Genomic DNA, 11,166 nt, shown 5'->3' with positions numbered 1-11,166 from the left:
AGAGGAGCGGAGTTCCGGCTGGCGCCCGCGTTGGCCACGCCCAGCAGGAACTCATTAGCATAATAGGCCACACCCAACAGCAGAAACTCATTAGGACTGGCTACATTAGGGGTGTGTGGCCTAACATGCAAAGGGTTACGGCTATAAAAAAGTCCAGGGTTTTGACAACAAACAAGGTAAACAGAATAAGAAGCAAAAGGTGAGTGTGTCTGGATGACCACACTTCTGCGAACATAGGGTGTGTGGCCTAATATGCTAATGAGCTGTGCTGTCAGGGGTGTGTCCTAATAAGCAAATGAATTTCTGCTGTTGGGTGTGGCCTATTATGCTAATGAGTTCCTGCTGGGCTTTTTCTACAGAAAAAGTCCTGCCCAAGAGCATTGTCTGTTTCCCCCCCAAGTCTAGGAACCCAATGAGATTTGGTGGTTCTGCCAAGAGCCCGCTGTTTTACGTCTCCCCAGAACTTAAAAAGTCAATCCAGTATTCCGTGATTCATTTTTGTCTTCCAGAAGAAGCAAAAGGGAATCCGGAAATCTCAGGACCATGTGGCATTTTTGAAGCCGTGGTGACAGGTTCACTGTGCATCATGTCCGACTCTGTCTCCAGTGACAACAGAGGTCCAACGGAAAATGTGTCTGGGTAAGTTGGCCGCTCTTTTTGCGTGAGAGAGGGAGCCGATTGGCCATCTCCTTTCCGGGGAAGGGCCAGAGCAGCTGAGGTGAGCATGTTTGCCAGTCACTGACATCGGTTGGCAGACAGTTTAGGACTGACCCATAGCAGAATGGAACTTAACTTACAGAATTAACTTTCATTAGATGTGGTGACTGCTCATAGGGCTTCCCAAGACATTCATGGAGCACAGTGCTTTCCGTGCCTGTAGGCCAGGGTAACTTAATGGAACCTCCATGTTTAGAGGTAGTATATCTGCGAGTACTAAATGCTCATTCCATGCTTGTGAGCCTCCGATTGGCCATCTCCTTTCCGGGGAAGGGCCAGAGCGGCTGAGGTGAGCATGTTTGCCAGCCACTGACATCGGTTGGCAGACAGTTTAGGACTGACCCATAGCAGAATGGAACAACTTACAGAATTAACTTTCATTAGATGTGGTGACTGCTCATAGGGCTTCCCAAGACATTCATGGAGCACAGTGCTTGCCATGCCTGTAGGCCAGGATAACTTAATGGAACCTCCATGTTTAGAGGCAGTATATCTGCGAGCACTAAATGCTCATTCCATGCTTGTGAGCCCGCCAATAGAATCTGGCTGGAAAAGACACCAGACCCAACGGATCTTTGGCCTGATCCAGCCGGAGCTATTCGGACATTCTTATCGACAAGTAAGGATTACCAAATGTTACCTGTTTCATTTATTTGTATATTCCTTGGCATTTTTGTTGCTGTTTCCAGTTTATGTGCTTCACTGTTGGTTTTGTAGATGGACCAGTATTGTGTACACATTCTATCTATTGCCCATATAATAATTTACATTGAAAAAATGTGTATATTTTATGGGCAAAATTTGGTGCAAGGAGAAACTGGAAAGGAAGAATTCCCGGTCTGATTTTAATGAGAGAGGAGCAAAACAAAAATGGGGATTCGGGGGTTAAAGCGGCAGAGATGGCGCCTACTACATCATTTTTTTGCAACGTTTCAGTTCTGTCTTCAGATGTCCGGCTGGTTCCAGATTTTTACAATCCAAAACCCTACTGCGTTGTTCTGTCGGATGTCCCATCCTTTTGATCGTATCGACTTCCTGTGTGTATAACCTGCCTGCAGACCCAGTGAGAAAGGCAGACTATACCTCTAACACAGAGAAATAAAAAGAAGAACATTCAAAACCGTCGCTTTCCCAGATGTCCCTGCCACTGCAAGGGGAAGGTAGCAGATTCCTGGAAAGACCTCTCTCTGCCTGGAACCCAGAGAGCCACCCAGGGTCGGAGAAAGCAGTCAGAGGGGAAACTCAGCTTCCTTTTAATGCGAGACTAGAGAAAGCGGCCCTGTCCTGGATAGGCCAGGCCAGTCAGATCTTGGAAAGCTATACAGGGTCAGTCCTGGTTAGTACTTGAATGGGAGACCACCGTGGAAGTCCGGGGTCTCTACGCTGGGACAGGCAATTGCAAACTACCTCTGCTTGTCTCTTGCCTTGACCTGGATGGCCCAGACTAACCCCATTCAGGGGTCATTTCGTAGAAAAAGAGGTGCAGGAGCTCATTAGCACAACTGATTTGCATAACACATTTGCATAGGCCACACCCCCTGACATCACCGGAAGTGTGTCAGAAGGCAACACCCACCGCTCAGGCTCCACTGGACTGTTTTGGATTGCTAGCTATTGGGGGTGGGGGCGTGCAGATCTGCCCTCGCAGAGGAGGGAGAGCTTGTACCTGAATAAAACTCAGTCTTAAAGGTGCCACTGGTTTGTTTTGGACCCGGGGGGCTGGGGTGGGGGGCTCTGCAACTTTCCTGGCTGCTTCTTGCTCTGACTGAGGGCTGCTGGGAGCAGGGGGTGGGGCTTGTTGCATGTGCCCGCCCCCTGGGCTCTTTACTGCCGGAGCTCTGCTCCTGTGCGCTCCCGCAGGAAATGACCCCCTGGATCCAACCTATCCTCCCCCCGCCCCAAATCCAGTGATTGCTTTTGGCAAACGTGGCCACCTGGCTAGACTCTGCCCTGAACGGCAGCCCAGATGATGGGACTTCAGTGATAAAAATTTTAGCCGGCCTCTCCCAGACATTAAGCTCATCGACAGCCATTGTGGGGCGACGATCCCCTCTGAATTCCCATCCCCAAGAGGCCAAGTCACCAAGAGTTGTTGCTTTTGCCTTGACATCAAATCTCGGAAGCTAAGTGGAGCCGGCCCTGGCAAGTAATTGGAAGGGAGATCTCCAAGGAATACCAGGGCTGGGAAGCAGAGGCAGGCTATCAAGCCACTTCTCTGAAAAAAACGTCCAAACCCCACTAGGGGGTCGCCAGAAGTCACCACGACTTCCAGGCATGCAAGCGTGCTCTCTCTCTCACACACACACACACCCATCCACCCCAAAAAAGGGTTGTTACCAGGGGTCATTTGGTAGACAAAGAGGTGCAGGAGCTCATTAGCATAACTCATTAGCTGTAGGGCAGTCCAGGATTCTCCTGGCTGGAGGTTGGGAGCTGAAATACTTATACGTCATGAGAGGCCGAGATGGAATCTGTTTACTGCTCACTACGCAGTCAGTAGCCTCCCCTGACATCACCAGAAGTGTGTCAGAAGGCAACACCCACCGCTCAGGCTCCATTGGACTCTTTTGGATTGCTAGCTATTGGGGGGGGGGAACGTGCAGACCTGCCCTCGCAGAGGAGGGAGAGCTTGTACCTGAATAAAACTTGGTCTTAAAGGTGCCACTGGACTGTTTTGGATTGCTAGCTGGGGGGGATGCACAGATCTGCCCTCACACAGATCTGTGCAGAGAGAGAGACAGAAATAAGGAGGGAAACAGGGAAAGAAGGAAAGAAGGAAAGAATGAGGGAAAGAAAGAAGGAAAAAGGAGGAAGAGAAGGAAAGAAAGAAAAAGAAAGAAGGAGGGAGAGAAGGAGCAGGGGGTGGGGCTTGTTGCAGGTGCCCGCCCCCTGGGCTCTTTACTGCCGGAGCTCCGCTCCTGTGCGCTCCTGCAGGAAATGACCCCTGGTTGTTACATTTAATATTTTCAGTTCCTAGGACAGCCTGGTTCCCCCCCCCCCGACCACTGGCAGGAGATGGGTGGGGGGGGTGCTGCCAGCTCCAGGTTAGGACATTCCTGGGGATTTGGGGATGGAGCCTGGGGAGGACAGGGGACCTCAGTGTGGCACAGTGCCGTAGAGCCCACCTTGCAGGGGAACTGATCCCTGTAGTCTGGAGCTGCGCTGTAATTCCGGGCGATCCCAAGGCCCCACCTGGAGGCTGGCGTGCCTACCTAGATGGCAAATGGCAGCCTGAAAAGATAGAGTCGTAGAATCATAGAATGTTCGAGTTGGAAGGGACCTTGCAGGTCATCTAGTCCAACCCCCTGCACGCCGCAGGAGCTCCTTGCTCTGACTGAGGACTGCTAGGAGCAGGGGGTTGGGCTTGTTGCATGTGCCCGCCCCCTGGGCTCTTTACTGCCGGAGCTCCGCTCCTGTGCGCTCCTGCAGGAAATGACCCCTGGCTGTAATAGTGGGAGAGCTCCAGGAGCCACCTGGAAGTTGGCAACCACAGCATCGTCTTAGGGTGCCACTGTCTTGGCAAGGTCTTCCAGGGTGAGAACTTGCACTTTTCATATAATCATAGAATGTTAAGAGTTGGAAGGGACCTTGCAGGTCATCTAGTCCAACCCCCTGCACTCTGCAGGAGCAAAGCCGAAAGAGAACCCTACGACGTACCCGAAAGATGGCTGTCCAGCCTCCGCTCAAAAACGTCCAGCGAAGGAGCCTCCACCCCCTCCCGAGGCAGTCTGTCCCACTGCTCAACCACTCTCACAGTTAGGAAGTTTCTCCGGATATTTAGCCGGTATCGACTCCCTTGTAGTCTCCACCCGCTCTTGCAATCCGGAGCAAGCAAAGTTTTTCTTCCTTGCAAGGAGATGGAGGGGAAGGCTTGAGCCGCCAAACGTCCAGCCAGCCGCTGCTAACGGTGCAGGAGGAGGGCTCCGAAAAACAGCCGGGCAAACCCGTTCTGTCTTCCTGGCTAGCCGAGAGCGAATGAACCCCTTCGCAGGCCAGGGTGGGTGACCCAGTTTTCCCGTGGAGGCTTTCTCCTTACTCCCCTCTTCTCCTCCCCTGTGCAGCCCCTCGCACGCTTTCGTCAACGGGAGGTGTGATGGTTCCCTCAGCCTCCTGGACAGACTCTCCGCGACCAGGGGCGTCTGGGAGCTCCTCGGTACCCTCCCACGGCAAGCCACGGAACTGCTCGCAGGGCAAGCATCTGGGGTAAGTGGCCAGCAGACTTTGAACAGTCTGGCAAGCCAGCAGGAGGGCCGGGACAACCGGCTGTGCTTCCTTAAAGAGATAGTTTTGCAATCGAGGGTCCGTCCGTCCACCCCCTCCCCAACTCAGTAGGCAGTAGGTTCAGGACGGACAAAAGGAAATGCTACTTTACACAGAGAGTGGTTAAAATGCGGGGTTTGCTGCCAAAGGGAGCTGCGGTGGCTCAAGTGGTTAAGACGCTGAACTGCAAGCTGTGGAAGGTCGGCAGTTCAGCAGTTCGAGACCCGAGTGTGCCGCATGACGGAGTGAGCTCCCGTCTCTAGTTCCAGCTCCTGCCAACCTAGCAGTTCGAAAGCAAGACATTGCAAGTAGATAAATAGGTACCACTTCGGTGGGAAGGTAACAGCGTTCCGTGCGCCGTGGTGTTTAGTCATGCCGGCCACATGACCACGGAAATGTCTTCGCACAGCGCTGGCTCTTCGGCTTTGAAACGGAGATGAGCACCGCAACCCTAGAGTCGGACTCGACTGGCTTTCGAGCAAGGGAACCTTTACCTTTTACCTTGCTGCCAAAGGGTGTAGTGACGGCCACAGGAATACACAGCTTTAAAAGGGGATTAGAGAGATTCATGGAGGATACGTCTATCAGTGACATCTAGTCCTGGTGACCAATGTCTCCTCTATGCTGTGAAGTTTTGTGAGCAAAAATTCTACTTTGTGAGCTTCTGGCATTAAAGTTGTGAGCGAGTGATTTGGCTACTGCATAACGTAGTTTGCTCTGGAGCCATCCTTCCTCAGCTGAGACAAGATTGTGTGAGCTGGAGGCTAAAAAACTGTGAGCTACCTCACACAAACTCAGCTTAGAGGAAACACTGCTGGTGACTGACGGGAACCTCCACATTCAGAGGAACTAACCCTCTGAATCCCAGAGCCAGGAGGCAACATCAGGGGAAGGCCTCGGCCTCTATGCCCTGTTCTTGGCCCTCCAGAGGAACTGGTTGTCCACTATGTGATACAGGATTCTGGGCTAGATGAACTATTAGTCTGACCCAGCAGGACTCTTCTGATGTCCTTAATAGGGGAAGACCTCATTCTCTATGCCCAATTTGTTGGACCTTCAGCAGAACTGGTTGGCCACTGTGTGAGACGGGATGCTGGACTAGATGGACTATTGGCCTGATCCAGCAGGGCTCTTCTGATGTTGTTGGCCATCCAGAGGAACTGGTTGTCCATTGTGTGAGATAGGATGCTGTACTAGATCTGGGCTAGATCTGATGGGTCTGATCCAGCAAGGCTCTTCTAAGGCCCTGTTGTTGGCCTTCCAGAGGAACTGCCTGGCCACTGTGTGAGACAGGATGCTGGACTAGATGGACCACTGGTCTGATCCAGCAGGGCTCTTCTGAGGTGCTTATGAAGGCCTCGGCCTCTCCGCCCTTTTGCTGGCCCTCCAGGGGAACTGGTTGGCCACTGTGTGAGACAGGATGCTGGACTAGATGGACCTTCACTGGTCTGATCCAGCAGGGCTCTTCTGAGGTTCTTATGAAGGCCTCAGCCTCTCTGCCCTGTTGTTGGCCCTCCAGAGGAGCTGGTTGGCCACTGTGTGAGGCAGGATGCTGGACTAGATGGACTACCGGTCTGACCCAGAAAGGCTGTTCTTAGGAGTCTTGCCTCAATCTCTCTTGCAGTGCTCTCAATGGTGGTGGGGGGAAAACTACTGGCCAGAAGTTAGTTCCCACCTCCTTGGTTTTAGGATCTAGGTTAGCAGAACCTGCAAATCTGCTCGAAGCTTCCATCTGGTTCCTCTTTCCTGCTCAAAGGGGGAAGGAAGTGCGTTCCGTGTGTGGATCTGTCTTCATGTCCGTGCCTTCCAGATAAAAGTGATTGCTAAACCTGTTTTCTTGCATGCGTTCTCTCTCTCTCTCTCTCTCTCTCTCTCTCTCTCTCTCTCTCTCTCTGTCCTTCCGGCCCCCTTTTCCTGTAACCAGACATTCATCATCACCCGAGATGTGGCTGGAGATTCCAGGGTCATCTCGATTCGGACACGGGAAGGTGGGGCTGACGCTGTCCGCTGCTTCTCTGTTCTAGACGAGAACTCTGGTAGGTCATTTTCAGAGGTGCCGCGAATTGTGTGGGCGTAAGGATAGTGTGGAGAAGAGAGGGGCAGGGGGAAAAGACAACCTTTGCTCTTTGTCCCTAGTTCCTGCTGCCCGGAGGTATACTTCCTCTGTGTACGAAAGGTCTACTTAAGTGTCGTGGTTAATAGATGCTGCCTTACTCTGCTCCCCGTGACTGTTCTACATGAATTGTAGTGGGTGGGTGTGCGTGCCTGTGCATATGCGTGTTCCTTTTCGCTATATAGTTAAACTCATGTTCATCTTTTTGGTTTTCTGTTTTTCCTTCGACGGCTTATTTGCCAGTCTCACCTGAAATCTTTTCCCTGTATTTGTGTTTGGTGTAGTAGTTGAGTGTGCGGACTCTAATCTGGGAGAACCGGGTTTGATTCCTCACTCCTCCACTTGCACCTGGCTGGATGACCTTGGGCAAGCCGTGGTTCTGATCAGCGCTGTTCTTGAAAAAACAGCAGTTTCTGTCAAGAGCTCTCTCAGCCCCACCTACCTCACAGGGGGTCTGTTGTGGGGAGCAATGCTCCCTCTAAGCTGTGGAGTCTTGTGAGCAGGAAACGCTACTTTGTGAGCTACTGGCATTAAAGTTGTGAGCGAGCGATTTGGCTGCTGCATAAATTAGTTTGCTCCTTCCTGAGCTAAGACAAATATCTGTGAGCTGGAGGCTAAAAATCTGTGAGCTAGCTCACACTAACTCAGCTTAGAGGGACCACTGGTGGGAAGGGAAAGGAGTATGTACGGTAAGCCGCTCTGAGACACCTTTGGGAGTGAAGGGCGGGGTATATATCCAATCTCTTCTCTTCTCTTAAAATCATTCTGGCTGTAGGGTTGCCAGGTCTGAGTTGGAAAACACCTGGAGTCTTTGGGGGTGGAGCCGGAGGAGGGGGGGGTTTGGGGAGGGGAGGGGCCTCAGCAGGGTCTAATGCCACAGAGTCCGTCCTTCAAAGCGGCCATTTTCTCCAGGGGATCCGATCTCTGCCAGCTGGAGATCAGTTGTAAAAGCGGGAGATCTCCAGGCCCCGCCGGGAGGCTGGCAACCCTGTTATGTTGTCCTTCTTTCCCCCCCACCCTTACGTTTGAAATTGAAATTTGTATATTTTATAATGACATTTAAATGGAGGATATCTCCTCTCCCCGTTTCTCTCTCTCTCTGTGTTTTTTGTCCTGACATCTTGCTCTTCCTCGCAGCCGTGTACCTGGAGGGCTCCCACCTGCGCTTCCGAGATCTGCTGGATCTGGTCGCCTTTCACATGGTGAGCAGGTGAGTGGCTACTGGGAGAGGCTCCCATGAGAAGTTGTCTTGGGACCACCCTTCCTTCCAGGAGGTTCAGAGGCTGACAGGTGGGATCTGTTCAACGTTCCCTCCTGGCGACTGCCTGGGTAAAGCTTCTTCGTTCTGGGAAACTTTGCCAGAACCAGGCACCACGACCTGAGCATTTTGCTGGTCTGGTCTTGCACACGAGGGCCTGTCTATATGTTATAACTACAATAATTTGACTCTATGGCTGAGCCAGCCAGTTCCTCTGGAGGTCCAACAATGGGCCGAGGCCTTCCCCTAACAAGAACCTCAGAAGAGCCCTGCTGGGTCAGACCAGTGAGGGTCCCTCTAGTCCAGCCTCCCGTCTCACACAGTGGCCAGCCAGTTCCTCTGGAGGGCCAGCAACAGGGCAGAGAGGCCGAGGCCTTCCCCTGATAAGAACCTCAGAAGAGCCCTGCTGGATCAGACCAGGGAGGGTCCCTCCAGTCCAGCCTCCCGTCTCACACAGGGGCCAGCCAGTCCCTCTGGAGGGCCAGCAACAGGGCGGGGAGGCCGAGGCCTTCCCCTGATAAGAGCATCAGAAGAGCCCTGCTGGATCAGACCAGTGAGGGTCCCTCTAGTCCAGCATCCCGTCTCACACAGGGGCCAGCCAGTTACTCTGGAGGGCCAACAACAGGGCAGGGAGGCTGAGGCCTTCCCCTGAGAAGGACATCAGAAGACCCCTGCTGGATCAGACCAGTGAGGGTCCGTCTAGCCCAGCATCCTGTCTCACACAGTGGCCAGCCAGTTCCTCTGGAGGGCCCACAACAGGGCACAGAGACCGAGGCCTTCCCCTGATGTGGCCTACTGGCACTGGGATTCAGAGGTTGCCTGCCTCTGAACATGGAGGTTCCCTATAGTCACCATGGCCAGTAGCCATTGATGGACCTCTGGTCCATGAATCTGTCAAATCCCATTTGTGCCTCTGGCCATCACTACATCCCCTGGCAGCCACCGTTCCCATTATGAGCACAGCGGCCCATGTTTGCACATCGGCCCGCCCTGGGTGTGGGTGGGAATCAAGTGACGGAGGCCCCTTCCCCTAGGATCTCAAGAGCCTGCTTTTTGTGTCATTCTGCTGGGCGTTTCTCTTCCAGGGACATCCTGCCGGATCTGCTGAGGATCCCAGACGCCTTTCAGCTCTCATGCAAGTCTGAATTAGACGCCCTTGCTGCGTTGGGCACGAGTGAGTTGAGAGGGGGGGGACCCTGCTGGGTGAGAGGAGGAGGCTGTGTAGCTGTTTCTCACATGTTTGATTCGTCCCCCTTCTGAACCAGTAGTCCTGCCCCTCAGCACCATGGGATACATTTGATCACCCCCCCAGTTTGCATTGCTTTGCTTACTGGTTTTCAGACTTGTCTCTGTGGTGTATTCAATTCAATGTAAACTGTATGTGATCTCACTCATTGGAACAACATGCAAAGCTTCGTCCTGGGCAAGGATCCTAATTCCTCAATTCCTATTGGTAGCCCAGGAAGAGCCGACCAATCACCTAACATCCAGTTCCCTGAGAGGGAACGTCTGTGATTGGACTTTATCTTTACAATCCTATTGGTTGTTATGTACAGCAGGGCGTGGCTACATTAGCCCGGGAGAGTTTAAAAGGAGCTCAGCTGCAATGCAAAAGCTGTTCTGGTTGTTCTGTTCTGGTTGTGTTAAGCGTTGCTCATTAAAGCTGAATCACTGGCTGAAATCACTCTCTAACTCTTGTTAAGTAGCCGACAACAGTTTCAACCGAGTTGGCTCCTGTGGCTGTCACTGCATCCTGTCTTGGGGAGTCCCGCAAGCTTCTTAATCTGCCACGTAAAGAATAACTTCCTTTCCCCCTGTTCACGGCCAGTGTTCCCTTTAGGCTGAGTTAGTGTGAGCTAGCTTACAGTTTTTTAGCCTCCGGATCACGCTTTATTGTCTCAGCTCAGGAAGGAGGGCTCCAGAGCAAACTAACTTATGCAGCAGTCAATTCACCTGCTCACAACGTTAATGCCAGTAGCTCACAAAGTAGAATTTTTGCTCACAGGGCTCCATAGCTTAGAGGGAACATTGTTCACGGCCCTCCTTTAGCCCCACCCCCTCTTTCTTCAGCCACGCCCATTTGATGTAAGTCTCTGTGCAGTGCCGGATTTATGCATAAGCTAAATAAGCTACAGCTTAGGGCCTCGCAATCTGTTGGAGCCTTATTTGTCATTTTAAAACCCTTTAATTATGTAATTATTTCTGTGATTTTGTAAACACATCCTTTATTATTTTTTAAAATAAAAATTAAAAGACAATATATTTTCAAATATTAAAAAGGCGTATATATTTTAAATTTTTCTGAGACCAGCTGATGTAATTTAAAACAGTAGGGGGGCTCTGGGTTTTGTATAGCTTAGGGCCTCAGCAAGTCTAAATCCGGCCCTGTCTCTGTGCCTCTAACAACCACATGGGAAGGAAACGTTCAAAGAGGCACAATTTTCTCTCTCCCCATCTGTACATTCCTAAGCTACAAAACAGCCCTGGTTGGATTTCTGCTTGTTAGGCAGACATTGGTCCTTTCCACATGTGCCTGACACTCCGGGTTTTCTCAGAGTTCAAGTCGAGGCCATTCCGTGGCCCAATCTCCATCTAGCGTTCGTTCCGCTGTTTTACCAAGCCCACACTGGAACAGAAAAAGATGCGGCCAGGGGTCATTTTGTAGGAAAAGAGATGCAGGAGCTCATTAGCATAACTTAGTAGCATGACTCATTTGCATAGGCCACACCCCCTGGCATCACCAGAAGTGTGTCAGAAGGCAACACCCACCGCTCAGGCTCCACTGGACTGTTTTGGATTGCTAGCTATGGGGGGGGGG

The 11,166-nt window shown here is 51.9% G+C and overlaps 1 protein-coding gene across 1 annotated transcript in view; it reads left to right on the top strand.

Annotated features, from left to right (window-relative positions):
* Positions 1-586: 586 nt before the first annotated feature.
* The window catches only part of RINL (Ras and Rab interactor like), a 29,035-nt gene continuing 18,455 nt past the window's right edge, over positions 587-11,166 (top strand). Inside the window, exons 1-5 of the mRNA XM_015425014.1 lie at positions 587-639; positions 4,779-4,920; positions 6,902-7,013; positions 8,228-8,300; positions 9,434-9,522. Coding sequence (XP_015280500.1) covers positions 587-639; positions 4,779-4,920; positions 6,902-7,013; positions 8,228-8,300; positions 9,434-9,522 — 469 coding nt within the window. The remainder of the gene's footprint in view (positions 640-4,778; positions 4,921-6,901; positions 7,014-8,227; positions 8,301-9,433; positions 9,523-11,166) is intronic.

Source organism: Gekko japonicus, unplaced genomic scaffold (genome assembly GCF_001447785.1).
Source record: "Gekko japonicus isolate JY-2015 unplaced genomic scaffold, Gekko_japonicus_V1.1 scaffold2296, whole genome shotgun sequence".
In the NCBI taxonomy this organism is placed as follows: Eukaryota; Metazoa; Chordata; class Lepidosauria; order Squamata; family Gekkonidae; genus Gekko; species Gekko japonicus.
This window is presented reverse-complemented; position numbering and strand designations above follow the sequence as displayed.